The sequence below is a fragment of the Alosa pseudoharengus genome, unplaced genomic scaffold (genome assembly GCF_046254945.1).
Source record: "Alosa pseudoharengus isolate Yale_2024_CS ecotype anadromous, Long Island Sound unplaced genomic scaffold, YU_APseudo_1.1 YU_APseudo_1.1_scf_8, whole genome shotgun sequence".
NCBI classification, from domain to species: Eukaryota; Metazoa; Chordata; class Actinopteri; order Clupeiformes; family Clupeidae; genus Alosa; species Alosa pseudoharengus.
The window spans coordinates 37,427,344-37,454,874 of record NW_027468870.1 but is presented as its reverse complement, the minus strand read 5'-3'; the positions used below and the strand labels follow the sequence as shown (position 1 = coordinate 37,454,874).

Below are 27,531 nucleotides of genomic sequence, written 5' to 3'. Positions count from 1 at the left end.
ACTCTTTGTAAAAGTATTTCACTCATGTTAGATGATGGTCCTCTTGATTGGAGTAAGGAAACGCCAACCCTTCCTGTCCCAGTTGGATGTAATCGCATCAATGAATTACGTAAATTGTGAAAACTTGATGGGATACCTGATTGTGTTTAACTAGTTTGTTTAACTAGTGGCTTAGTAAGTAATTTAGCCAATCACAATTTCATGAAAAGTTACAATGGGCTGGTAAGAGGCACTGCAATGAATGGTGATGACAAATAGATTATTTGCTTTGATTTGTCTTTCCCTGCTTGTATTATAAATTAAATGCATATCACACTCCTGTCTGTTCTAGTTAGAACAATGTTCTATAAATTGGTATGGAGTTTGACTTCTTGTTGATAGTCCCTTAGAAATAGCCAGCATCAGTTCTGTTGAAAGATGAAAGATGTTTTCCATACATTGTTCAGTTGCTGATGTCTATCTGTATTGAATGAATGAATGCTGTTGAATTGATGTGACATTTATTCATCAAAACTAGAGTGACCCATATGGGCATAGCAGGCTTGTTGTGTGTGTCCTATGTTCAGCCTACTGTAGCCTTGTTAGCAGAAAGTCTGCATTTCACTCATTTATCAGGTTTGAAATCTGCACGCGCGGGGTGTAAAACAGGATGCGGCTGCTTGTAAAGCTCTCTTAAAAACTCTCCGTCATTAGCGGCGCGTTGGAGCGACCTTTTGTGTGGCACAGGGGCGTGCTAAGCTCGAGTTCCCCCTTTTGAAGCCACGCCACTAACTGCTGCCTTTGTAAAATGTGTTCTAAGACTGCCCACATTTTCTTCGTCCTTGGCATTTCTGAGGCCTGCCGACTTAATTGGGGAAAATGGAAAAGCTGGAAAAAGTGTGTAAATCGTTTCTTCTCCTTCTCTCTCTCTCCTCCTCTCCTCCTCCTGTACTCCACTAAGAGCTTGCATGACACACAAAGACTGGCTTTGTCAGACCGAGCTGAGGCCAAGAAGGGTTATGTGGGAGTCTGTCCACCCACCTAAGTGGAGTCTGGCACATCAGCTAGCCTATCCACTGGTCAGCAGGGAATGAAACCGTAAATCAAAAGCATGAAGCAAAGTCTAATGAGACACAAAACCTGCCTCAATGAAATTAAGTTTACTCTGCAAGGCTAGGATTGTGTTTCATGGGTTGCCACTCATCAGGGTCTGATGTGTGTTATGCACTAAATCACTTAAAAGTCCATGTGTCAGGCCAAGTGGTGAAAAATAAAAAATAAAATATTTTAATTTGAAAAGAGATTTTCATAGCAACCTTCGTTAAGTGAGTATGCTATGGTGTGTAATCAACATCAGACGATGTCTTAACAGAGCTTAAACTTCAAAAATGGGAAATGTTGCACTTCCTGAAAAATGGTCTGGAAAAATGGTGTGAGATGAATGGAAACGTTTGCCATTCTTCCCCATCTCTCACTCTCCCACTCTCTTTCTCTCTCTCTCCCTCTCTCTCTCTGTCTTTCTCTCGCTCTGTCCTTCTCTCTCTCCCTCTCTCTCTGTCTCTCTCTCTTTCTCTCTCTCTCCCTGTCTCTCTGTCTCTCTTTCTTTCTCTCTCTCTCTCTCTCTCTCTCAGACACACACACACACACACACACAGCAGGCTGCCAGCTTCCTTGTCTTGATCTCAGTGTGAAGGCAGTCAGCAGTAGTAGTTGGCCCTGGGTCTGCTTAAGGCTGTCTTATCAGGACTGCTGCATGGGCACATCTGCCCTCCGAAGCCGTTGGGCTCTTCTGTGGGCTACATGCTGAAGTGTGAGCAGCCCAGACTCACACGCGGCCGGGGTCTTCAGACAGCACAGCACTCAGGGATCTCTTTACCACTGCGGCACGCCGTGTTTTTCTCCTCTGTGAGTATTGTGCAAATCTTGCCGCATTTTTCTCCTGAAGTGTGTTCCCCTCACTTTCTGTCTCCCTCTTTTTGTTTTTCATCCTTGCTATGCGTCCATGTCTCTCTCTGAGGACATCTGTTGTTGTGATCTGTGAGGCACTGGCTCTAGATTTGTGTTGGAAACGTGTATGTGTGTGTGTGTGGGGGAGAGAGAGAGAGAGAGAGAGAGAGAGATAGATAGACAGAGAGACAGAGAGACAGAGACAGACAGTAACTGTGTGATCTCCAGTTCGCTCACCAGAGACTGTGAGGCCTACAGGGCTTCACAGAAGCATTGTTTTGACGTATCTGAGAATTCTAGCCTGTCAAGAGTTCTTTTCCAAAGTTTTGCTTATGGTGTGATTTTGCCTCCACATGAAAACTGTTGTAACATACCATGCTACTCTTGTCTTTTGGGGAACTCTTAAAAATGGGACTTAAATGAACAGCCTGGCCACAGCCCTGTGAGGCCCATTAGAGGATGTGATGAAGCAGCTTGATATTCAGCTCAACATCCTTTCTGAAGACCCTTGCCAAACCATTCAATCAGCTCAGAACCTCTGAGATGTAGCCCAGGGAATGTTAACACAAGTTAAGTAGCTGCTGCCCTTTTAAGCCACTTTTTTGTCTTTTAAATGACAAAGTAAAGCAAGGCAAAGCAATGCCAAAAAAGCCTGTTCTACTGAACACTGCAGTGCTTGTTTTGTGCTACGAGTTTGTTTAAAAGCACAAGTTTAGAGCGTATTTATGACGGAATAGCATTGAAGCCTAACATAAATGCAGTGGACATCAACAGTCATGTTTGAAGATGGATGTTATCTCACAAAAGATTTAAAACTGAAAGTAGCATTTATTTTGGCCACAATCTTCCTCTCTCTCGTTCCTCAAAAAGCTCTGACAGGATGTTGAGTTTAAGATAAACATTGCGTCATCATGACTGAAGTCGGTTTAATTCCTCTGGGTGTTGGGGACTCTTTTAAACCTGACTCAAAGCAGCACTGTGGCACATCATCCGTTTATTACAGAGTGTTGCAGAGGTAAGAACCACCACTATCATCATCATGCATCAACACTTTTAGTCAACCAGTCAGCCTGTTCTTCCTCTTACAGTTTTGGTTGTGTCACAGATATCGTCTTAAGGACCACAGAGTAGTGGGTGTGTAGGACTCGGTAGTGATTTGCTTATCCTCTTCTTTGGTGTGGGAATTCGGTGCGGTGTATGGGTTGTAGCGAAAACCAGGTGTGAGAGAAATAGAAAGCAGACACCTCCATAGATGTCACGAGTGGAGCTGGCCTACTTACTCATTAGTCTGACACCGTTATCCAAAGCCACTTTCATACAGCTAGCAGCACAAGGGCCAGCCTCCCCAGAGAGACTCAGGGTAAAGTGCCTTGCTTGCTATGGGCACAATGGTGGCCAACCAGGAATTGAACCCACAACTTTTTCTGGCTACTGTATGTTAGCCCAGCTCATTCTCCACTCACTATCACTGCAGTAGAGCTGTCAGAATCTGGCTGGTCCTCTAAAGTGAGGGTGTAACATGCTGATATTTGGGCATACTGTGCTCTACACACTTTGATGTAACTAGATAGTTTTCACAGTGAAAGAAAGAAACAATATTGCTTTACTTTAGACTGTTTTTTTAAACACCATTACAAGCTACAATGCAAACTTCAGTGCAACTAACATATCCACTTACTGAGGTAGAAAATTCTTGAGTCTTGGTTGAAGAATAAAAATGCATTAGATATGAGCTCTGGCAACAAATAGAAATGAGTGGTAAACAAATATCTTATATGCTGTTCCTTCTAGCTAAGATGGAAACTGTTGAATATGTCTTCTGAAACTGAGTGTTTCCGCAAATAGCATATTGCTCAATTTAACAAGTACGTGAGTCATCCGGGTCAGCACATTAAATTTCATATTGTCATGGAGACATTAGCTTGTTTGAATGTGACTGCATTTTACAGTACTGTTCAATGCTCTTTAATTTTTCTTTACATCTATGTAGCCTATGTTTTTAGCAATCCATCAGTTCAATTTTGCTTTGTGTTTGTTTACTGACAAAGAAAGGTCCAAATCTTATTCTGTATAACAGGGGCTTCTTTTGGCTTTTTTCTTTAAATCTGTGTATGTTTTTGATAAGAATTTCCTCATCACATTGACTTGACTGTTAGAATCAGCTGTTTTTAAAAATTGGGATGTTTAATTATCCCCATCCTTCAGCTCAAAGCGTCCTGGGCCTGCATGAGGACAGGTTACGATTAGCATGGGGGACCCACCAGGAGAGGCACACATGATCCTACATCAAAGGCTTTGCTTTCCAGGGCATAACCGTTTGAAAGGGATTCACTGTTACTTTGAAACATCCTGAGTCCTAAGTCCACAGAACACCCTTTCATTGCTTTTTTGAAGGCCATTTTAAGTAATTAACAGAATTTTATGATTATCATAAATGCTAGGCTTGCAATGGCTAAGACATGCGAGGCACACAGGGAGAGTTGTGTAGCAGTCGTCCACATTTATGTTGAGTCTTAGTCGCTACAGATTTCAGGAACAGAGGCCGAAATCTTATGTTCTTGTTTAGGCCCTCACTTTTTATCTGCTTTTTTTTAGGAACTACTACACACATCAGAAATACTGACTGAAGCAATGTAATTAAATACGCAGCCAACCTAGTACTTATGGGTGTGGTCACTCAAAAGCCATATTCCATTTTTCAACTTTTTCAACTAATGTTGTTGAAGCAGGGGAATTTGACAGGATACTCTAAATATAGCCAAACCACAGTCCGCTGTGCAATTTTTACTTCCTGCCAGATAAGTTACATGGGGTGCATGCTTTTTGTAAAGCTTAAGTAGCCTTAAAATGTGATGATAAGCTAATCTGAATAACAGAGAGTCTGTAAATGGTTGTTATGATAGCTTTATGATTTTGCCTAGATGTTAACCTCCTGGGCCATATGGATTTGTTTTACATATGGAGTTACACTGACATTTTATTTTCTCTGCTCTGATGTTTTATACTGTATATTAATTAAGAACCTGCAAAGTAGGCCTTATCCTACTAGGACAAAACTGTAAGCTGAAAAGGATGTGTGCTAGTGTTACACAGTTTACATTTTAGAAAATGTGTCCTTGTAAGTTGCCTGGGTCGAAAGTCTACACTAGATCAGAAACACCTCCTTAATCTGATTGAATAATCTACCTGACATGACATAATCTACGCGACCTCAAGCAAAGTCTCCAAAATGTATTTCCATTTCGGGCCCTCACAGAGACTCGTGCTATAGTGGCTTGTTCCGTCCTGTGATTCAGATGAGGCTTTTATCTGGGTCATTTTATTTGGGACTTGCTGTTGGATAATTGGCCTGGTTTTTCACAGAAATGTTAGGTTGTCTGTGGAACACTTTCCTCTACAAAGTAAGAGTGTGCGCATGGTGTTTAAATTATGCCTGGCTTTTCTCTGCAGTATGATGTAGTATCGTAATCTCAACTCTCCTTCGCCTTAAAAGAAAGAAGCCTGAAACATCTGATCAGAATGTGACCATCGGATCACACGCTCTCTCTTGCAACAGAGCACCTTCTTTGAGGGTTATTTGTGATTCCCTTTCCCCCCCCGCTTTGCTGATGTCTTAAAATAGTCAACCCAGTGAGTGTGCCAGGCCTGCTGATAGAGGCTCTTCTAAAGTGCTGTAGCCGTGAGCTGGCTCTGTTCTCTCCTCTCTTCTCTCTCAAGTGCTGCTGTGTCCTCCTCGCGCTGGAGGCTGCGGCGCTGGTGCTCCTCCGTCACATGACAGGACAAGGCCCTCGCACAGAGGAGCCCGCTGTGTGCTGTAATCAGATAAGGACCTGAGGCCCTCCTTCAATTAACTCAGCGCTCCGCACCCATCCAGGGCCGGTTGGGCCCGTCTGGGCTCCACTAAGCTAACTTCAGGTCACCTCAGCCCAGTGCGTTAGTGTTGGGTCGCAGCCAGCGCTGTGTGAATGCTGATTTCAGAGCTCTCGCTTTTCCCTCTCAGGGCCAGGGATTAGGTCTGCCCCAGACCAGGTACACACACGCATGCTTTGCCCCAGACCAGGTACACACACGCATGCTTTGCCCCAGACCAGGTACACACACGCATGCTTTGCCCCAGACCAGGTACACACACGCATGCTTTGCCCCAGACCAGGTACAGGTACACACACGCATGCTTTGCCCCAGACCAGGTACACACACGCATGCTTTGCCCCATACCAGGTACACACACGCATGCTTTGCTCCATACCAGGTACACACACGCATGCTTTGCTCCAGACCAGGTACACACGCATGCTTTGCCCCAGACCAGGTACAGGTACACACACGCATGCTTTGCTCCAGACCAGGTACACACACGCATGCTTTGCCCCAGACCAGGTACAGGTACACACACGCATGCTTTGCTCCAGACCAGGTACACTATGCATGGTTTGCCTCATTTGTCGGGGCTGCTTGAATGATGCCCTTCAGAGCTCCTTATTTACCACTCACATCGACTGAATTGTGAACAAACAGCTCTTCAGAGCATGTTGGCTGGAATCGAGGTTGTTTTCCTGGAATTGCTGAAGCTCCGTTTCTGTATGCTGTGTTGTTTGTAATTTACTGGTGAATTTCATTCCTTCTCTTTCTTGCATGTCAAATGTTGTATTATAACTCATTTTATTCTGCAGAAATATATAATCTAGTCTGTTCCGCCTTTCAGTTCCTTAAAGACAGACAGATTTGTTTTCTGTTCTGTTGCTTAAAAAACATGGCTGTTGTTAGGCTATACATTCAAACCTACCCACGTTGTCAAAGTTGCCATAGAAACCTGGATTGTACTGTAACTGTGCAGCAGTAATAGCTATTTTATGTAGCCACCAGAATTAAGCTTTGTGAGTAGGAGGCACTAGTAAAGGAGTGATTGAGACAAACAGAGTGATGTGACCTCAGGCTTTTGAGACATCTTGAACCCTTTTAGTAGAGAAATATGTCTGTAGAGCAGCAGGTCCTTTTTTCAGTAGAACCTGGTGGGAAGCTCATGTGGGGAAGCTCATGTCCTTCCAGCTCATACATTTTTCACTTTGATCCTTTCTACAATGAAGATGAAAGGCCAGAGATCGCCATCATCGCCGTCACATAGATGAAGTCCAATCCATCAGAGTAATAGCCTCTGCTCCCAAGTGATTCTGTGACCAAATTGAAAGAATCCTCCGTCTGACTGGTAATGTGTGTGTGTGTGTGTGTGTTTGTGTGTGTGTGTGGCCTTTGCGTACCCTAGGATTCTGATCAATGAGGCCTTACTACAGGAAACCCCGAGCAGAAGCCTGGAAATCCCATTAGTGTGTGTGTGTGTGTGTGTGTGTGTGTGTGTGTGTGTGTGTGTGTGTGTGTGTGTGTGTGTGTGTGTGTGTGTGGGTGGGCGTGGTGGGGTTTGCACTTTCTCTTCCCCTCCTACTACAATTCTGTTCTTTCTTTCTCTATCTCTGCCTGCTTTGCTCCCTTCCAATATCTGTCTGTTGTTTGTGTGCCTGTTTGGCTGTTTACATGTGTTTACATCTCATTACCTTGTGCATCTCTCTGCCTCCCCAATCCAGCGTCTCTCCCCCTCCCTCGCCTTTGCTAACTAGCCACCTGCCACTCCTCTCACGTTACCTCCCCTTAAGTGCTATCATTATCATAGCTAGTGGCCTGCTCTCAGACTCTCAGTAGGAGTGAGATAGTCAGTCAGGTCTCGTCAAGCACTGATGGATGACTGAGACGGCTTTGAGCTCCATTAGCAGGCCTGTGAGTAACCCCCCCCCCCCCCCCACACACACACACGCACACACAGACACGCACACACACACACACACACACACACACACACACACACTCTGACCCGTCATGGTCAGGCCAGTGTGTTATCAGGTGTGTGCTGCCCTGCTGGGGCTTCCCTGGGTCTGCCAGCGCTGCACGGAGAGAGGCTCAGATGGGAGAGAGGCTCAGATGGGAGAGAGGCTCAGATGGGAGGCTCCGTTTGCTCCAGCACTTTGTCACAGGAGGGATCAGGGCTGGTGGTGGGAGGGAGCTGCTGGTGTGAACTTGATTGCTGCCGTTTGCTTATCTGTGTGTGTGCGTGTGCGTGTGTGTGTGTGTGTCTGTTTGTCTGTGTGTGTGTGTCTGTGTGTGTGTGTGTGTCTGTGTGTGTGTCGGTGTGTGTGTCGCTTTGTGTGCCACTTTCTATTACTGAAGAACCAGTTATTGCCTGGAGATGTGTTTGTAATGTGTGTGGGGTCAGAATGAAATCCTAAGCCTGTAGTCACATGTGTGAGGACACATTCAGCGCTCTGTGTGTTTCCCCCTTTTTCTCACATATTGCTCTTGTCTCTGTGTATGATTCCTTCTCTTGAGCCTTTTTGTTTTTGATTCATTTGCCTCATTCTGCTGAAGCGTGTGACATATCACTGTGTAATCACATATTACTAGTCATTAGAGATTAGGGAGTTTGGATCTAAAATTGGTGAGCTACCTACAGTACATCATGTAAAAAACCTTGCAAAAATCTTGGCGCTGCAGTTGGTGCTGATGAAAACTTGCTAACGTGGGGAACGTCATATGTATGTATTTGTCCTTTACATGACCATGTCTGTCTTGAGATTACACAAACAGAAGTTGTTGCTAATAAAAAACATTCCTTAAAAAGATGTCAAATTGTTGTGTATTATTGCTTAAGTGTTATATGGCACATATAAATAATTTGGCCTCACCCTCCATAGTCCTCCTACCCTGTTCACACATTCTCAGGATCCCCCATGAGGATGCTTTTAATAGAACGCTACTTTCAGATTCGTCCCGTTCCTCTCCACTGACTCCTTGCGTCTGTTATGTCCTCTGCGTGTGTGTGTGTGTGTGTGCGTATGTGTGTGTGTCTATATCTATCTCTCTTCTGCAGAGTGAGGCAGTGAGCAACACTCAGAGCCGCCATGCTGAGAGGGGCGGCCACCACCAAGACCCCGCTGGCCAGGGCAGGGGCTTCGGACCGGAGTCAGGTGCCATCCACTCTCTCCGCCAACGCCATGAAGCCCTCCCGCCTCCTCAACTCCCACTCCCAGACCCCAGAGCAGCGCTTCAGCAAGGTAAGAGCCCGCGGAGCAGGCCTCTCCTCTGTATCTGCTCCATAGCCAAACTGATTTGGAAGACTTTCTTAATCTTGTTACTACTAAAATTGATGCTGTTTCTGATGTAAGTCTCAGGACATTTTTTTTGGCCTGCTCAGATATAAAATATCTGACAATTATCTGGAATCTGACACTGACAATATGACAATTTCTGTCAATTCAGGATGCACAATACAGTCTGATTTTCTGGATTTGGATGACAAAATATGTAAATTATAAACTGGTTCTATTTGGATGCATGAGATAATATGTGTATCCAGACTGATGATCCTGAGTAACTGGGGATTGTCATTGTGCATCTGATCATCTGGTCACGTTATTGATCTGTGTGTTTGTTGCAGATGAAGAGGGCAAGTAGTGATGATGCCCTGGCCAAGCCTGCACTGGGACAAGTCCCACGCTCCCGCATGAGGAAGACTGTCACGTCAGGAGCCATTTCTGATCTGGCTGATCCTAAAATGCGCACCACCACAGGTAAGACAAAACACACACACAAACACACATTGATTTGCACACACAAGCACACACACACACACACACACACACACACACACACACATATACAGTCTTTACAGTCAGTACACATGTCTGCATAGTGCGTACTGACACACAGACACATGCACACGCACGCACACACTCACGCACACATACACCCTTCCTTCCTTTTTCATTGTTTCTTAATTGCCTTTAAATGTGGTTGAACATGGAGGCATGCATCCCCTTTTTACCTGAGGTGTGTTTTAAATGCCATCCTGCAGGGTCAGACGTGGCATGGGAACTTTATAGCCCAGACTTCTATCTCAGCCGCCACACTTTCCCACCAAATATTATACTTGGCAAAGCAGAGGTGCTGAGTCTGCTCTAAACAGAGCCTGTGTCTGCCATGTTTTGGTATGTTATTGTTTAATTGTTCCATGGTGTCGTAAATTGTTATTTCTTCTAAATCTGTTATCAATGACTGCCAGGCAGGGGGCTTGTGCCATGTGCTTGTGAACTTGAAGTTGACACGTCAGAGAGGAGTTATTTTTACGGCCACTAGGGGGCCACAGCGGATCGTTCCTGGACTGATGGGCCTCCTTTGGCCACGTTCGTCTCTCTGTAAACACTTAGATGTTCATCTTTAGAGTTTCATATCTGCCGTGCAGCTGTGCATCTGTTGAAACACAGTGTTCAGGTGACGAGGTGAACGCTCTCTGAAGCGTATTTTCCACGTCTTTGAACCGCTCGCTGCTTGCCAGGGGATGAGTGCCGGTGTTTGTTTGGTTAGAGTGTCCTGAAAAGAGGCCTTTGAACGGAGGCCATTTTTGTGTGAGATAATAAGGAAAGTATGACTTTTTGTTTCCAGAGTTAGTGTGTGCGTGACCACTTTGATGAGCACGCCTGGCTATTGTCCTCCTATAAAAAGGGTCATCCTTTTGCTCACAAGGGAATACTTTGAACGCCAGGCAGGTCTGACTGGACCATTGTGTACATGTTTGTATGCCTTTTCATTTTTATCATATAATATCTTAAGAAGATAACCACCAAGTTCAGTGTTGGGTCAGTGTTAATCCCTGTGGACAGAGAGAACACCCAGGAAGGCTTATTGCTCACTGTGAAGGACGGTCCAACAACACAACACACACACATTATTACCTACTCCATCACTGTGGTAGGCTATTAGCTCCTTGCCCTTAAGAAAGATGGACTCATTCGTCAAGGGACGTCCTCATTTAGCATCATGGGTCAAGGGTGGAAAACTTGCGATTCCCCCTTCTCCCTTCTGTCTGTCTGTGTGTGTGTGTGTAGATGTGTGTGTGTGCGGGTGTGTGTCTGTGTGTATGTGTGTGGGGGAGCCCACTGATAACAGTAATGGAGTAGGGGTCCTTTAATGATGCCTGACGCCTCTAACCCGCCTGTTCTCAGACATTGAGGTTGCCATTGTATAAGAAGAAAGCACGTGGTGCTGACTTCATGTCAGTGGGGGCTGTGCTGCTCATCTCATTAGAGAGGTTGAGTAGACAAAGTCAAAGAGTGTGATCCCACGTGAACCATGCAATTATGTGATGCACACATGTAGTTATCCAGCTCAAGTGCTGTTATTGGATAGTTAGCTGTTGAGGAACAGTGACAGCATATGTAGCTTACAGTATGTAGGAAGATAATACTGTCATCTTCAAGGAATACATAGCTATCCTGAAGATGAGTGCTGTTCATTTTTGACCCTGTCTAATACTGATGGGCACATGTAGAATGTTGGATTCCAGAATTTCTTTCAATGTTCTAATTACAGTAATGGAACATTTTTCTCTAGTTAACTTTTGTCATATTGGGCTATATAATGTTGTCATGATAAACACAGACTGTACTTGAAATTGTATGAGTAATTTGCTTATTTGTGGAATGTTACTTTCTTTGGATGTCTGTGGATTTACAGTTTTTGCCCATTGCTTGAACACTTTTTGCAAAATTTTGGCTCATTGTGTCAAAACTTTACACACAAGATACAACACTGGGAAATAAACCATTCACATCTATGTACATACATCTCTTCTTTCAAAACTCTGATAACAAAATGATACACACCTGCATCATATGAATACACTTTCAGACAATTTATATATATATAAAACACTGCAGTCTTTAATTTTCACTGCTTTTAATAGGGTCATTCCACGTCAATTCAACCAGGGCCCACGCACTTAGGTCTCAAAAAATTCTGAAAAAATTACCAGGTGTACATGTACCTATGTTACCCAGGAGACACACTGTAAGATTACTCTTATGTAAGATCAATACTTTCCAAGATACAGCCAGTTTTACAGGGGGAGGGGGGTGTCGATTTTGTTCGGGCTCTTTTTTCTGTCAAAGTTCACAAATCCACAGCGCAAGAACTAAACCATGTAGGAGGCTCAGATTTTGCATGCTGGTACATAAAAAGTGTTTCTACTTATCTAAGTAAGGAAAATAAATCAAGAGCCTATGTTGAGTACAAATATGTCTTCTGAAGGCTTAAACAGAGCCCAGCCAAAAACTCCAATAAAATTTGTATCAACTTTGAGGGACAGCTATGACCATGCAGGATTATCCATTTCCTGCATGATTTTGCTACATACTATTAGAGCCCGACCGATAAAGGATTTTGAAGGCCGATACCGATACAAATATTTGTTGATTTAAAAATCCGATATTCCGATATATCGGCCGATATATATATTTTTTTTCAGAAACGCGCAACAAAACATTAACAGATTTCCCTAACATTAGTTATTTGTAGTTATTTATGAGTATTGACTAAAATAATATGATAATTAGAGATGTCCGATAATATCGGCCCACCGATATTATCGGCCCGATATTAGCATAAAAATGTAATATCTGTTAATATCGTTATCGGATTTTTTTTGCCTTAAAACCGATAAAATAATCCTTGCGTTACACCCAAATAGTGCCTATGCGCTCCTGAAGCGTTTACCGGCGCACAGATGATGACCTCATCAAGCTGCGTCTTGAAGCATACAAACAAGCGTGGATGGCTGCAGTAACAAACTTGCTCGCTCTGTTTCAACATTATGTCTGTGGTTTGGAATTGGCCATGGCCGTCGTAGCCCCTTGCGTTGGCCGTGACGCCCCTTTGAAAATCAGAGGTTTACAGGCCACGGTGGCCTTGGTGCCCCCTTCTTTAAATATTCTGCTTTGCGTCCTACTAATAGCGATATATATTTAGCCTATGGCCTATGGCCAAATTACGCAGTGGAGAAAGTGACAGCGCAAGAAAGTGCGTCCAAATTAACCCATTCTTCTCAGTTGAACTACTCGCGAAGAAGCCTACTCATCACACAGACATCACAAGTATCACATGAAAGAGCTTTTTCTCAGCTTTTAAACGATGTTAGCCGCTAATTGCTGTGTGAACGGTTCGCGAGAAAAGTAAATAATATCATTCAATTTAATCATAAATTCTACTGAAGGTTTTGCGTCCATCTCCCTACCCATACTTCAGAACCCTTCGTTTAACATATGACAAACCATATATCAGAATAAACAGCAGACCTTACCGAACAGAAAGGTGTAAATCAGTCCCCTGTACAGTTAGCCGTTCTAGACTAATCCCGTTTTGAATTTGCAGTAAATTTCAACATACATGGATGTCTCCAAATTTGGGATTTAAGTTTTACACTGTGTTTAAATTGTTCCACATTATTTCATAACGGGCCAAATACAAAACAAATATTACAAATGTCGCCTAAATATCGGTAAATCAGAGGACAGCTGACTATTAGAGTTTGTGAAAGTAGCCTTAATGATCACAAAATGCTAAGCATGCATCTGAGTTTCTCAAAGCTGAGCTGTGCTTAAATTGTTCAATACATGATTTCATAACAGGCCAAATATAAAATGAATGTTAAATATAGCCTAGATATCTGAAAATATTAGATGATCAGATGATTTACAGTTATATGTAATATGTCATGTTTTATGTTTTTGTAATGTTTCATACAGTGATGCAGGTCTACTGAAGTGAATACAACAATTTTTATAGCCTACTATAGTTAACTTTGGCCTTGGTGCCCTGACATGTGGCCTTTGTGCCCCCTACCAAATATGCCCAACTGAAGGCTAAGTGGCCTTGCCCCTAAAATGGTGAAATTCCAAGCCTGATTGTGGGTATGGCCCGTTATGAAGGCCAGTCAGTCTTTTAGCCCCGTTCATTGGACTAATACTAAAGGAGGACTTTGTTTACTACTCTGGAAGGTCTGGACTGAAACTTTGTGCCTTCCTTGTTCTTATTGCACACTACCTTAATGTTGCATCTCTTTGTTGTTGCTCATGTAGAGCAGTGCTGATTGAGCCCAGTTTATAATTTCAATGATTGCATTAGCCCAAGTAATGGGCTAGGGACAAAGGCTGCTTAGATTTGTACACCTTAAAATGTTTTATTTTTTGTACTTCACCTCAAGCCTGAAGTATTTTTTGTAGCTCAAACAAATGTTTTCAAAATTGTGCAGTATAGTTGCTTGCCACATTGTAATTGACTCATATTTGTGCATTCATTCAATTAAGGTGATTGAGTTTTAGTTAAAGAAACAGTTCATGAAGCATCCTACAAATGCAGGCTCATTTAACACAGAAAAAGGGTAGCCTGTCATACACTATGCCTGTTATTTTAGTTGGCTTTACATTCTGCTATGTTGCAAGTATTTTTCTTATTTTGCACAGACAATGTTAACATTTGGAAAGCCTTGTTGCATTCAAGAATGCATCCAGTGGGGCATCACAATAACATTAAGCATGTTGTGTTAATTCCACAACAGGAGATATGTGATGTTACCTAAATTAGTTTTGAGGAAAAATAACCCATATATCGACATCGGTATCGGCTGATATCGGAATCGAAATTTGAGAGTTGGACAATATCGGCATATCGGATATCGGCAAAAAAGCCAATATCGGACATCCCTAATGATAATCCATTAAAAAAAAAAAACTTGTTTATTTTTAAATAATATTGTCACAGTGGAACAGAGGAACATCGAAATATATTAAAGTTCTGATAAATAAAATGTATAAAAATAGAAACTTAAGATATGAAACTTAGTTTTTTGAACAAAAACAGAATAACAACAACAAGCTTAATAAATATAACTTTGAACTAAGACTTAATAATTACAAAAAATAATGATGACATTATTACTATCATCATCATTTGTATTATCATTAAACAAGATAAAGGTCACTCTTAAATGTTTGAGTGTGCGTGTGTAATAATTAGTCCCTATTGCCTTATAAGCTACCTTATAATTACAATGTCAGCTTGCTTATCCCTTTACCTGCACTTTTAAAATTATTTCCATCAAGCTACATCAAACCATTTTCAATCATCAGTTGCTGCCTGCCTTCTAAAACTTACTATTGTGATCTAAATCCATTATGTAACTCTGCTGCGGCTGAACGACAGTCTGAAGCGCACACTTGGCGTCATTGGATTTCACACACGTGTAAAAGAAAAGCTAACTTTTATGCACAAGCTACGTTTTGCACAAGCTACGTTTGATACTTTTTCTCTATGTCTAAATGTTCACTCCTCTCACGTCTAATTTACATTTTACAATGCAGGGACTGTAACTACAGATATACTAGTAATAAATCATTACTTTATTTAGGCAGAATAAGTTCGTTGTGGTTTCCAAGCTCATTAATGTTAACGTTAGCGGTCTTCCACTGATATTCATAGCATTAGCTAGCTTTGTGGTTAGCTAGTCTATGATGAGCCATTTAGCAATGGATAACGTCATACTGCAAATTGTAAAACATACGCTTTCAAAATAACAGCCCGGGGAGAGATGATACGTCTCACTGCTATAACTGTCACGCTATTAAAGAAATACATCTTCAGTCACATTGTCATAAGTTAAAAGGACAGACAGTCAACTACACTGTAACAAGTTTTTAAAATATTCATTTATTGGCCATTATAAATGCCGATACCGATAGTTTGGAAAATGCCTAATATCGGCCGATAATATCGGCCCGCCGATAGATCGGTCGGGCTCTACATACTATTCCTATTTATGTACCACCATGCAAAATTTGAGCCTCCTACATGGTTTAGTTCTTGCGCTGTGGGCTTGTGAACTTTGACAAAAAAAAGAGGCTGGACAAAATCGACACCCCCCTCCCCCTGTAAAACTGGCTGTATCTTGGAAAGTATTGATCTTACATAAAAGTAATTTTACAGTATGTCTCCTGGGTAACATAGGTACACCTGGTAATTTTTTCAGAATTTTTTGAGACCTAAGTGCGTGGGCCCTGGTTGAACTGACGTGGAATGACCCAATAGTGTGTAGTGTACAGGAGCAAGTGTGTTGCAGAAAAGAGCAAGTGTGTTGCTGAATTGCAAAGCAGCGCTTTTGTTTAAGGTATGGTTACACTGTGTTTAAGGTATAGTAACAAAAGCTTCAAGTTTTGTTACTTTGGTCTAAGCATGTGTCTATAGTGTTCAAGCAATGGGCAAAAACTGTAACATGGTTTACCTTACCCCTACACAAGAATGAAGCTTTCTGTGTGCGCATGTTTGTTGTGGTCCTCCTGGTCCATGCGTTGACCTTTCTAAATGAGGGTGTGTGTGTGTGTGTGTGTGTTAGGCGCGGGTGAGAGAGTTCTCCCTGTGACTAGTGTTCAGGCTCACGTTGTGCAGGAATGCGTAGCACTTCTGGGCTCGGCATTGTGGCTAAATAGCGTGTGTGGGGTGGAGCTGCCTGTTGTTGAATACCCTACTGCTGCACATTGTTGGGTTGGGTGGTTCGCCCCCACATGACGGTTGGTGCACACTGTCACACATCAATCAGCCCTCGGGAGGTGTTCATCTTCACCCAGGCAGATAAGTGGTGCCGTCACTCCTGAAAATCCATGCTCAATGAATGTGCTAATTTTATAACACCCATTAAAAGCCGTCAAATTGTCTGCCAAATGTCAAGAATGTATGCCCTCACATGTTTGCTTTACGCCTTTAAAAAACAGATGATTTGACCATGTGTTGTTGTCAGTGCCCACGTCAACAGTGTTGTATTCAATCCTGTGCCCCTACTGTATGTGCGTGTTTGTGTTTGGTTGATCTGTTTTTCAGTGTATGTGTGTATCTGTGTGTCTTTGTTTGTGTGTGTGTGTGTCTGTGTGTGTACAGTGTTTGTGTGTGTGTGTGTGTATCTGTGTGTCTATAGTGTTTGTGTGTCTGTGTGTGCACACAGTGTGTGTGTGTCTCGGTGTGTACAATGTTTGTGTGTGTCTGTCTATCTGTGTGTGTGTGTGTGTGTGTGTGTGTGTGTGTGTGTGTGTGTGTGTGTGTGTTTGTGTGTGTGTATGTGTGTGTGTACTGTATCTGTGTGTCTCGGTGTGTACAGTGTTTGTGCGTGTGTGTGTCTGTCTATCTGTGTGTCTGTGTGTGTACAGTGTGTGTGTGTGTGTGTGTGTGTGTGTGTATCTGTGTGTTTCTGTGTGTACAGTGTTTGTGTGTGTGTGTGTGTGTGTGTGTGTGTATCTGTGTGTTTGTGTGTGTACAGTGTTTGTGTGTGTATGTGTGTATGTGTGTGTGTGTGTTTGTGTGTGTGTGTGTATCTGTGTATCTGTGTGTGTGTGTGTGTACAGTGTGTGTGTTTGTGTGTGTGTGTGTTTGTGTGTATGTGTACAGTGTGTTTGTGTGTGTATAGTGTTGGTGTGTGTGTGTGTTCTGGGTTGGATCGCTCTGTTGCCCTCAGATCTGGTGGCCATCTGAGCCTGGTGGTTTGAACTCACAGAGTGTTTGTTTATCCAGAGCTCATTAAAACCTGCCGTCACACACACCGATCAAACGCTGTTTATTTGCAAGATCCCCAAATCACAGAAATCCGTCTCTCTGGGCTTTTGGAGATGACTCACAACAAGGTAAACCGACACAAACAAATCCCCTGAAATCACCCCGATGTTGTCAAAACAGTCTGGAAAAAAAGTGTCTGTTTACTGCTCTCTCTGTCACAGTGGTATGCAAAGCAGAAAGCATGGCCAATTTAGCTGCATACCTTATAGTGCTTAAATGGATATGCGGCTGTGGAAGACAAATAGCGAGGCAGCAGAGCGCTCAGTATTTTCTCTGCTATTATCAAGCTAACAGTCAGTCAGAGCAGATGCCAGATTCTGCCAGATTCATATCTAATAGACGAGGGGAAACTACACGTCAGTGGAAGTTAGCGGAGGTCCACAGACTGTAGGTTTTAATCAGGCTGAAAGCGCCTCTCAGGCAGGGTAGCATATGGCTTGATGGACGTCTCTGAGTGGCAGATCTGGAGATGTGGTTGTGAGTGAGCATGCTTCTGGGCCTGGCATTTAGACTGTCCACATGCTCGTTTGATGATGGAGGGTATTTTCAAATGGTCATGTCGTGGTATTTTACTGTGTGAGAGAGGGCTTTGATTCTCAAGGGTGGCATTTTTATGTTGATGCCTTTTGAAGTTATGCCATGTCTTTTCTTTAGAGGGAGCTATTCACTTATCAGTTTTCCCTCCTTTGCCCAGATATGAATACTAAACACTGCTTTGAAGTTTAGTTTTTTTTGTTGTTTTTTTTGTAATTTGTTTGTGTATTATTTCAACGTTAGACCAACTGGTTGTGTTTTATTTTTGTCACTTGTCGGGTGTGGTAGTAGCATAATTTGAATTGTCATATTTTGATGCATTGGAATCAATGTGTGCTTTCGTGGGAAGCCACCTCAGTGTTGAGAATCCCTCATGCATGACCTTAGCCTGGCGGGCCATCCTATATCATTGAAATGTATAGTCTGGAATCGAATCATTCACCTGCTTAATCCAAGGGGCGGGCAGAGAATTGTCTTTCAAACTGCCAAGGCATGCAATAGGCCAGCGCTACGACCATATCCGTATCCGGTCGGCAAAACGGCAAATACATTCTTCTTCGAAAGGAATGACTTAAGTGCATTGTGTTGCTCTACTTTCAAAGAAAAGCACAAGTCCAACTCCTCCAAAGTTGACGCCAACGCCGATTCAAACAACCGCTCTTCGTTCGCCATAGCCACCTTCCTTGTTGTTCACCGTTGCAGGATGTCGTTATCCTGTTAAGCCCGCTAAGACTCTCTAACGAAATAGAGCGCTGTGATTGGAGAACATCCACGGTGTTAAGCCAATAGAAATTCCTATGGTTCGATACTAGACGTACAGGCTGAGCAAATTAATTTGCCGCCGCTAGGGTGCGTCTAGATTTCTAGGCTAGCATGACCTACTAATCAGCCCAAACTCAGCTGCAGCTGTGCCACATCGCTGTGATTCGCATCAGCACATTGCACTACCCATCACCACACACAACTCACCCCCTGAACCCCCCTCAACACCCCCGACCTCACCCAAGCCCACCTCCCCCTGCCCTGTCCCTTCACAAAGAGCCCTGCTCCCCCTAAAGCCGCTCCTCTGGCTCCACACCAGCCAGCCCTAGTCAGGCAGATAACGCATAAAGTTATTTCCTCTCCGGCTGCTCTCTGGCTGTAAATTGGTTTGTGTAAGCTGATGGATGTCTGGGTCCAGAGCCTGTGTCTGCTGTAAGAAGCAGTGGGTACCAGCCAGCCCCGCGCCTAGGCCTGGGACAACGCGTCGACGTATTCGATGACGTCGACGCAAAATATGCGCGTCGATTCATTAAGCATAATGTGTGCCGCTAAATATTTTGAATTTTACACCTTCAGTGTTTTCCATACGTTGACTAATCTGTGTCTGGGGGCCACGAAATCATAGCCTGGTGTTACCATCCTACGTACTTCCGGCCAAAATTTGATTCCAGCCTAGCACGTAGTCTGGCCCAACCGACAGTATGCGGTTCGCGTACGACCGCGCCAATCAGCGAACAGTTGAGTGATGACGCGGAACTTGCCTGCCGAGTTGCTTGTAGTCCAGCGAAGCTTGTAGTTCAACAGCATAGCAACAATGGTGACGGAGGAAGAGACGCTAGAAGCTATCCACGAAGTTGTCTCAACTCTCGAGGGCATTACGCAATTTAAGCATTTTTATAAATGGCAAGGACGTCTTATAACTCTCCTTCCAACTGGCTTTGGGAAAAGTTTGATTTATCAGAGTGATAGCTAAACCTAAACGCACAATTGTAGGCTACTACATGCATCACTACTTATCATGTTTTCAAATAAACGTTTGCTGCTCGTTATTCTCCCCCCTACTCTCAAATTACCTTAACAAAATCAATGCGGCATAGGCCTACTTAAGGAATGGAATGTTAGCTACTAGCTACCCTACACTACCGAGCGGGGCTCAAGGCGAGGCGGTGTGTCTTGACGTGAGCTAGCCGGTTACCGAGCGGAGCTCAAGATAAGGCTGCTGTGATTGTGCTTGACTGGGACTAGCGGTTACTGAACTGGGCTCAAGGTAAACCGCTCCGTGTTTGTGTTTGACAGAGGCTAGCCTGTGGCCGAGCTGGGCTCCAGGCGAGGCTACCGTGCTTGTGGACAGTAACGTTAGCCAGTCACCTAGCGTGGCTCAAGGTAGGCTGCGTTGTTTTATGCCGAGGCAAGCTCCAGGTTAAATAACACGTAGGTCGTCAGTACAATCCAACTTATCCGAGAGTGTAGTCTGAACAGCCCGTGGAGAACAAAGTAAGCTCCGACGAAGTCACCGGGCTGCGTAGAACAACAATCGTCTGATAAGCGGCGAGAAGAGATAAGAGGGAAAACTGGCGTGTGACAAGATCTGATATAATCTCGGCGATGTGACGCTTTTGGTATACAACTCTCGGTCTGTGGCTGGCGCAAGTTAGAGATATATCCACTACGAAGAGACTGCCCTAGCGGTCAGGTAGCCTCCATACTAGCCAGCGGTCTGTTTACTACTGAGACAGTCTACTGAGAGCAGAAGAGCCTGAAGCGGAAGTGGGAAGCGTAAAAGCCTGAACTCCGGCGCACAGCACACGTCATTACCAAGCGTTGCTGATTGGTTAAGGGAACTCCAATGATTTTAAACCTCAAAATAAGCATCCGCCCATTACGGAGACAGATTATTATTACTTTGTTCCAGACTGTATGACGAAGAGAAACGTAGTCACAGGCGGTAAGGACCAGGCTAACGAAATCATTGAGCTGTGCTTTTCACGCACGCAGCCATGTCCTTGCCCCGGCCACTCTCTCTTGTAACGAGCCCGCTGCTCCTCCTCTGCATGTGCATTTAACAAAATATTCACGATTGTTGAATGTTACAACATAGAAGCATTGCTTAGAACACGGTGGGCTAAATTGCTATTAAATCCGCTAAGCATCATGACCATGCTGCGCAATTTTGTTCAAAACTGCTGCATTAAAGTTAACTCTGCTAAGGTCTCATCACAACATAGCCTACATTGAGGAGACCAAACTAAGTTAAGTTATGCAATCAAGCAGTATCTCAAAGCTAACGTTAGAATACTGTTCGGATGTCAAGTTTAGCATGCTTACTTACATCTGCTTGTCAATTTCGTTACTCATGTAGGGCTCATTTTATTGACTCTGAATGTTTTCAAAAATCCCAATGTAAATGGAAAAGTGTTTACCAAGATTCAAAAGTGCTTGTCCCAAGGAGAAGTAGGCTACGAACCGTTATTTGAACTAACTACGTTATGAATTGCATTCACACATCAGTAGCGTTTTAACGGTGTTAATGTTCACGAACGTCGTCTTAAAGTGACAGGCACTCAATTAGACCTACTGAACTGAATGCTACCTCTGACTAAGAATGCATTACTTTGCACTTGTATAGTCTTTTATTTTGGAATCTTAAGAGCAATAAACATAATATTCCAATGTTAAGAATTCATGTTTTTTTCATTCAGATATGTAAACCAACATGTATAAGTTGCTATTAGTCAATTAATAGGGAGGTAATCGATAATCGAATCGAAATCGAATCGGATCGGACTGAAAAAATTAATCGTTAGATTAATCGTTTAAAAAATAATCGTTTATCCCAGCCCTACCCGCGCCCCATGCTGGGGATGCTCCAGATAGGACTGCTGCTGCTGCTGCTGCCGCTGGTGATGAAGTGACAGGAGTCAGGGTTGATCCGCTGTCTGACAGAGATGTGTTTGGCAGTTTTCAGTATTACTTTTATTATCACACACATAATATATAAACACACACACAGGCATGCACGCACAAGACACACACACACACTTGTGTTCTCTCTCTCTCTCTCTCTTCGATCTACTTTCCTTTTTTGTCTGTCTCTCTCTCAAGCATACATTTGCATGCATTTTGCAGATTGAAATAGGTCTGATGTAAAATGATGAATGTTGCAGTTTGTTTCAGACTTCTGAGCTAATAAAATATTCTGAAATTGTTGCTGCATGTTGCTGCTCCCTCACCCTCTTCCTCTCTCTCTTACAGTTGCACACACAATCAATTACTCACCCTCTCTCTCTCTCTCTCCCACACACACACACACACACTGCATCATATTTGTTATTCATTAATGTATAGCAGATCTAAGACTTGAATACAAACGATATGTTGTGGAACTGCTGGAGGAAGAATACGCTTGGACTCATTCACATGCATTGAGATCTACTGCATCAGGTTTTCCATTCTGTTCAGTTGAACACATCTTACTAATCGGACCTGGCAGGTCTGATGCACCAGTGGTGGACGGGATTCTAAATGTATATGGAGACTGAATGATTGCCATGGAGATTGAGCGCCCTTGGTAGTCGGTGTAACAAAGCTGTTAGGCGAGGGGTTAAAACCCTACTGGGACCACACCACTTACTTGAGGACTTCATCAATATTTAAGTGGAGCTTGTGACCGACTGGGGAGGATCTCCAGCCAAGCGAGATGACAGGAGGTGTCTGTGTGTGTGTGTGTGTGTGTGTGCGCGCTCGCTCATCTGGTTATAAATAGACCTCCTCCAGGAGGCACTCCCAGAGGCCTTTCTCACAGGTGGAACCGCCTCAACCACTCATACCTCTCTCACACACACACACACACACACACACACTCTCTTTCTCTTCCTCCCTCTCTCTCTTGCTCTTTTTATTTCTGTCTTTCCTCCTCTCTCATTCTCTTGCTATTTTCTTCTCTCTCCCCCTCCTTCTCTCTCTCTCTCTCCCTCCTCCACCCTCTCTCTCTCCCTCTCTCTCTCTCCCTGGGTATGGGCAGGTCCACGTGTGGGTTTAGGCAGTCCAACCTTCACATGAGAAGGTTTCTTGGCATTCATCTGAGCATGACATGGTTTAGATCTGAAGTTAAAATATTCTGCAGGATTACACACAGTTTCGGAAGAACACTTGTAACAGTTCATGTTAGGAGAAGTGTGGACTGCCTTTTAAGTTGTTTTGTTTGTTTTTGACACATGACGGTGCAGCAGTCAAGTACAAGCATAAGGCCATGTGTGGGGAAAGGGACTTGTCTGTTGGCCACCTGTCCTCGGACCAACTGAGTGAAGGGAAGTGAAGCGCTGGCGCAGCTCCCAGTGGTCATCATGTCATTGAGGCCTGATTATATTTTCTCAGGAAGAGCTTATGTCACCGTCATCAGGCGCCAGTCACTCTCATTTATGAACTCGATGACTCAGGCGAGAAGTTGGGTCACGGTGCCGACAGTGCCCGGCCTTTCCCGTACATGGCATCTCATTATGGGATGGCAGAGCGGGGGTGGCTCTTCTCACACATGTCCGAGGAGTTGTAAATCACCGAAGCCTTTAATCAGGACCAAAGCCAGAGGTTGTGTCCTCTTGCTGCGTCCTGTTCCCAGATCATGTGGCATTTTTACGGGAAGAAAAGTTATAGCTCAAAGCACAATGCTCGTGCCAAAACTCTTGTAGGTTTATTTTTTGCCAGCTGGTTGTAACTTAGGGTAGGACAGCTGTTCCACATCGCAGATCATATGGATTTCTATGAAGATTGTTTCAGGCCTTGGGGGGTCTCACAGGGAGGGATGCTTCATCTTTTTTTTGCCCATTTGCATCCCATCATCAGAATCATTGCCGTTTTCATAGCTCAGCCAAAAACAGTCATCTGTCTGGAGAAAGGGAGGGAGAGAGAGAGGGATGGGTCTCTGTGTGTGTGTGTGTGTGTGTGTGTGTGCCTGCTTAGCCCCTGTAGAGTTTGAGATGAGTGATGTTTGTGTCAGAACCATCCTGCTGCCTCCCGTCACCGTGAGGGATGAAGAGCAGAAGCAGCCGCAGCAGGAAGAGCTGGAGGACTTAAGAGAAGAGGAGAGAGAAGGAGGGAGAGAAGGAGGGAGGATGGAACACAGAGTAGAGAAGAGGAGGGGAGTGGGGGTGAAAGGAGAGAAGAGGAGAGAGAAGGAGAGAGGATGGGAACAGAAAAGTGGAGAGAGGAGGGGAGTAGAGGGGGGGTGGGAGCTGGTGTGACTTGTACGTGCCCAGACAGCAGTCCCACCACCACCACCACCCCAGAGGATGATGGGAGTATTTGAGTCCAAAGGCCAGACAGCCCTGTGGGCCCCCCACTATTACCCCCCCCCCCTCCCCCCTTCCTTCCACACCCCTCCTGGTATGAACGCACAGGGCCACCTGGCGTCCCGCTGGGACTGCGTGACCTCAATGTGCGGTCAGCCGTGACACGCCACCGCCGACAGACACTCTGCCGCACATGTACACCAGCAGGTAGACGGAACTGGTATGAGCACAGGCATCAACACTCAGCCACTGCCATCCTCACCACACACATACACACGCATACACACGCACACACACACAGCCACCCCCAAGCAACCTGCTCCCTGCAAGAGACCTCAGACAAACAATGCTTTCAGAAAGGACACACAGTGTGCATCGTCCTGTGCTCTCACCTCATAGGGCAGTGGAAGGCCAAGGCAGATTCAGGCTGTTTCTGTGACTCAATGTCTAGACCAAAGCACAATATCAAGGTCATTGGTTTGGTTATACTCATACACCTGCACTGAAGAGGAGAAAATTCATGTTTTCAGAGGGGTTTTTTTTTAATCATCTGCTGTTAAAATACCTCAGGAGGACTGTGTGTGTGTGTGCATGTGTGAGAGAGAGAGAGAGTCTGTGTGGTGTATAAGCATGTGTATGTGTGTGTGTGTGTGAGAGAGAGAGAGTCTTTGTGGTGTATTTGCATGTGTGTGATGTGTGTGTGTGCGTATGTATGCGTATGTGTGTGTGTGTGTGTGTGTGTGTGTGTGCGTATGTGTGTGTATCTGTGTGAGAGAGTGAGTGTGTGTGTGTGTGTGTGTATCTGTGTGAGAGAGTGAGTGTGTGTGTGTGTGTGTGTATCTGTGTGAGAGAGTGAGTGTGTGTGTGTGCGTGCGTATGTGTGCGTATGTGTGTGAGTGAGTGTGTGTGTGTGTGTGTGTATCTGTGTGAGAGAGTGAGTGTGTGTGTGTGCGTGCGTATGTGTGCGTATGTGTGTGAGAGAGTGTGTGAGTGTGTGTGTGTATCTGTGTGAGAGAGTAAGCGTGTGTGTGTGTGCGTATGTGTGTGTATCTGTGTGAAAGAGTGTGTGTGTGGTTGTGGCGTAATGAGGGAGAGAAGCCTGGCTGATGGGAATGAGGCAGCCGAACGCTTCCACACACACAGCCCTCCGTAATGGGATTAAAACAGGAGGCTCATGCTGCGCACACACTCTCTCAAGCTGCCTTAACACCAGCACCAAAGCAGAAATTATGCTCGGAGAGAGGGAAGAGGGGACAGAGAGAGGACAAAACAGATGACTGGAAGAGAGAGAGGATGAGAAAAGGTGACTGAGAGAGAGAGAGTGAGAGAAAGAAAGAGAGAGATGATGGAGGAGAAAGGGGTTGTTCTGATGATCTTTGTTAATTGTTAAGGGAGGGAGGGGTTGTTGTGAGTGAACAGGGCACATTCGAGTACTTCTTCAAACTTGGGTTTGGATGCGGCGCTTTTATGGCTCTAAATATTTCAGGGACGCATACATTGTGAATGAGCAGGAAAAACACAAGCTCTCCTCTCAGCAGCAGCAGCGCCACTCCCTTTCACCTCCCACTGGGGCGAGCCACACACACCAACCCCCTCTGCATCAGCAATGCAACCAAACACACACATACATGCACACACACACACACACAGACTGGGTGTGGGTGCGGACGGGAAGAGTGTGTTTGCATTTATTGACATAGACAGGGTTGTGTGTGTGTGTGTGTTTGTGCATATGAGCAGAGGCGGGAGAGTTTGTCAGAATGGCTCTCCACATCTGCCTCTAAAGAAGGACGGACGGATGGATGGATGAAAAGATAAAGACACTGAAGTGAAGAAAGAAAGGAAAGAAAAGAGAACACTCCACTGTTGGAGCCTGCCAAGAAGACTTAGCGGACAACACCCCCCCCCCTTCCTTCCCTCCCCTACTTTTCCGTCTGTGTGCCGTACTTACCCCCACTTTCCCTTCTCTCTCTCTCACTCTCTCTCCCTTTTCATGAGCTCCCTCTGTTCTCTGAGTGGGGAAGTTAGGAGGAGATTGTCCAGCCACAGATCCTCTCTCTCACACACACACACACACAGACATGTTGGCAGCCTGTCACCCACTATCTGCTGTGCAGTTAGCATGTCTCTCTGGACTGAGATAGCAGCAGAGTAGAAGCCACAGAGGAGGAGTGGACAGGAGAGAGGAGGAGGAGTGGACAGGAGAGAGGAGGAGGAGTGGACAGGAGAGAGGAGGAGGAGTGGCAGAGTCTATCACCAGCACACTCTGTGGGTGTGTGTGTCGTGTGTGTGTGTGAGTTAGTGGCCACTCCCCCTACTGAATACTGATTAGAGCAGCTCAGAGTCTGATGAAGCCCATAGTGCTGCCTCTGCCTCTGTCTGTGCTGCTGCTGCTGCTGGTGGAGCTGCTGTTGTTGCTGCTGTTGCCACTGCCACCAGTCAGTCTCAGTCTGTCACTGTCACCAGTGGCTACACAGCCCGGACTCTGGCTCAACAGGGGGACTCTAGCCCACACACAAACACACACACACTCACACACTCACACACACACACTCACACACACACACTCACACATACACACACTGCCTCTCTCCTAATCCAACATCGCCCAGGTTACTGCCCCAAGGACTGCTTCACCGGTTCGGCTGACTCAGCGCGGAAGAGCAGCGCGGGAAGGACACCAAAAGAAGAGGAAGAACAGTAGGGCAGATAGCCATTCCGGGATCTCTGTGGAACCGTCGCCAGAGTGGTGTGCATGCGCTCGCGCGCGCGTGTGTGTGTGTGTGTGTAGTGGCAGCAGGCGTCTCCGCTGTGCTCTGCTCACCTGTCCGGCGTGTCTGGGTCCCATGCCGGCCGTGGCTGATGGATTAGGCTGAGCCCGCCCGTGCGCACGCAAGAGAGAGAGAGAGAGAGAGAGAGAGAGGAGGGAGAGCCAGGACTGTGCAGCGGAGTGGACCGCACCGCACCGGAGCCATGGGCAACCAAGCAGGGAGAGCCGAGGAGCAGGAGCCAGGTCTGCCTCCACACAAGCATGGGTGCTCAGCTCTGTGCTAGACTGTCTGTCTCTTTCTCTTTTTTCTCTTCCTCCTGTCTCCTTCCCTTTTTCCTCTTCTTTTTGTCTCTCTCTCTCTCTCTCTCTCTCTCTCTCTCTCTCTGTCCTTGACTCTTGTTTCCCTCCTTCTGTTGTCTCTTTTCCTGTTCCCTACTCCCTGTCTCCATCTCTCTTTTTTTTCTTGTCTTTTTTTTCTGTCTCTTTGTGTCTGTCTCTTTTTCTCCCACACCTCCTCTCCTACAGTACACTGTCACTTACAGTAAGTTCATGTTTATGTTTGACATGACGCCAAGAGGCGTCTGTCAGTTGTCATTGCCTTGGTAACACATGGCTTTTTCATTGTCAACGTTCCCTTGCTCATTCTTCATCATTGCTATTGTGTGCGGACTCTCAGGAAACCGGGATCTGAACTGTTTAGTCAGACCTTACAGCTTTACACTAATGACCCTGTATGTTGAGTAACATCCTTCAGGCAGCACTTGAGAGAGAAGACATGAA

At 44.9% G+C, this 27,531-nt stretch overlaps 1 protein-coding gene across 8 annotated transcripts in view; it reads left to right on the top strand.

Moving 5' to 3' along the window:
- The window catches only part of specc1 (sperm antigen with calponin homology and coiled-coil domains 1), a 95,405-nt gene that overhangs the window by 13,043 nt on the left and 54,831 nt on the right, over positions 1-27,531 (top strand). For 4 of the 8 annotated variants that reach the window (XM_076274851.1, XM_076274850.1, XM_076274847.1 and 1 more), the window contains exons 2-3: positions 8,843-9,026; positions 9,410-9,542. In XM_076274851.1, the coding sequence (XP_076130966.1) occupies positions 8,874-9,026; positions 9,410-9,542 (286 nt within the window). In that variant the 5' untranslated portion in view covers positions 8,843-8,873. Of the gene's footprint in view, positions 1-1,371; positions 1,885-2,859; positions 2,942-8,842; positions 9,027-9,409; positions 9,543-26,381; positions 26,995-27,531 lie in introns of those variants that run through there. The other 4 variants (XM_076274846.1, XM_076274852.1, XM_076274848.1 and 1 more) reach the window with 4 other exon arrangements.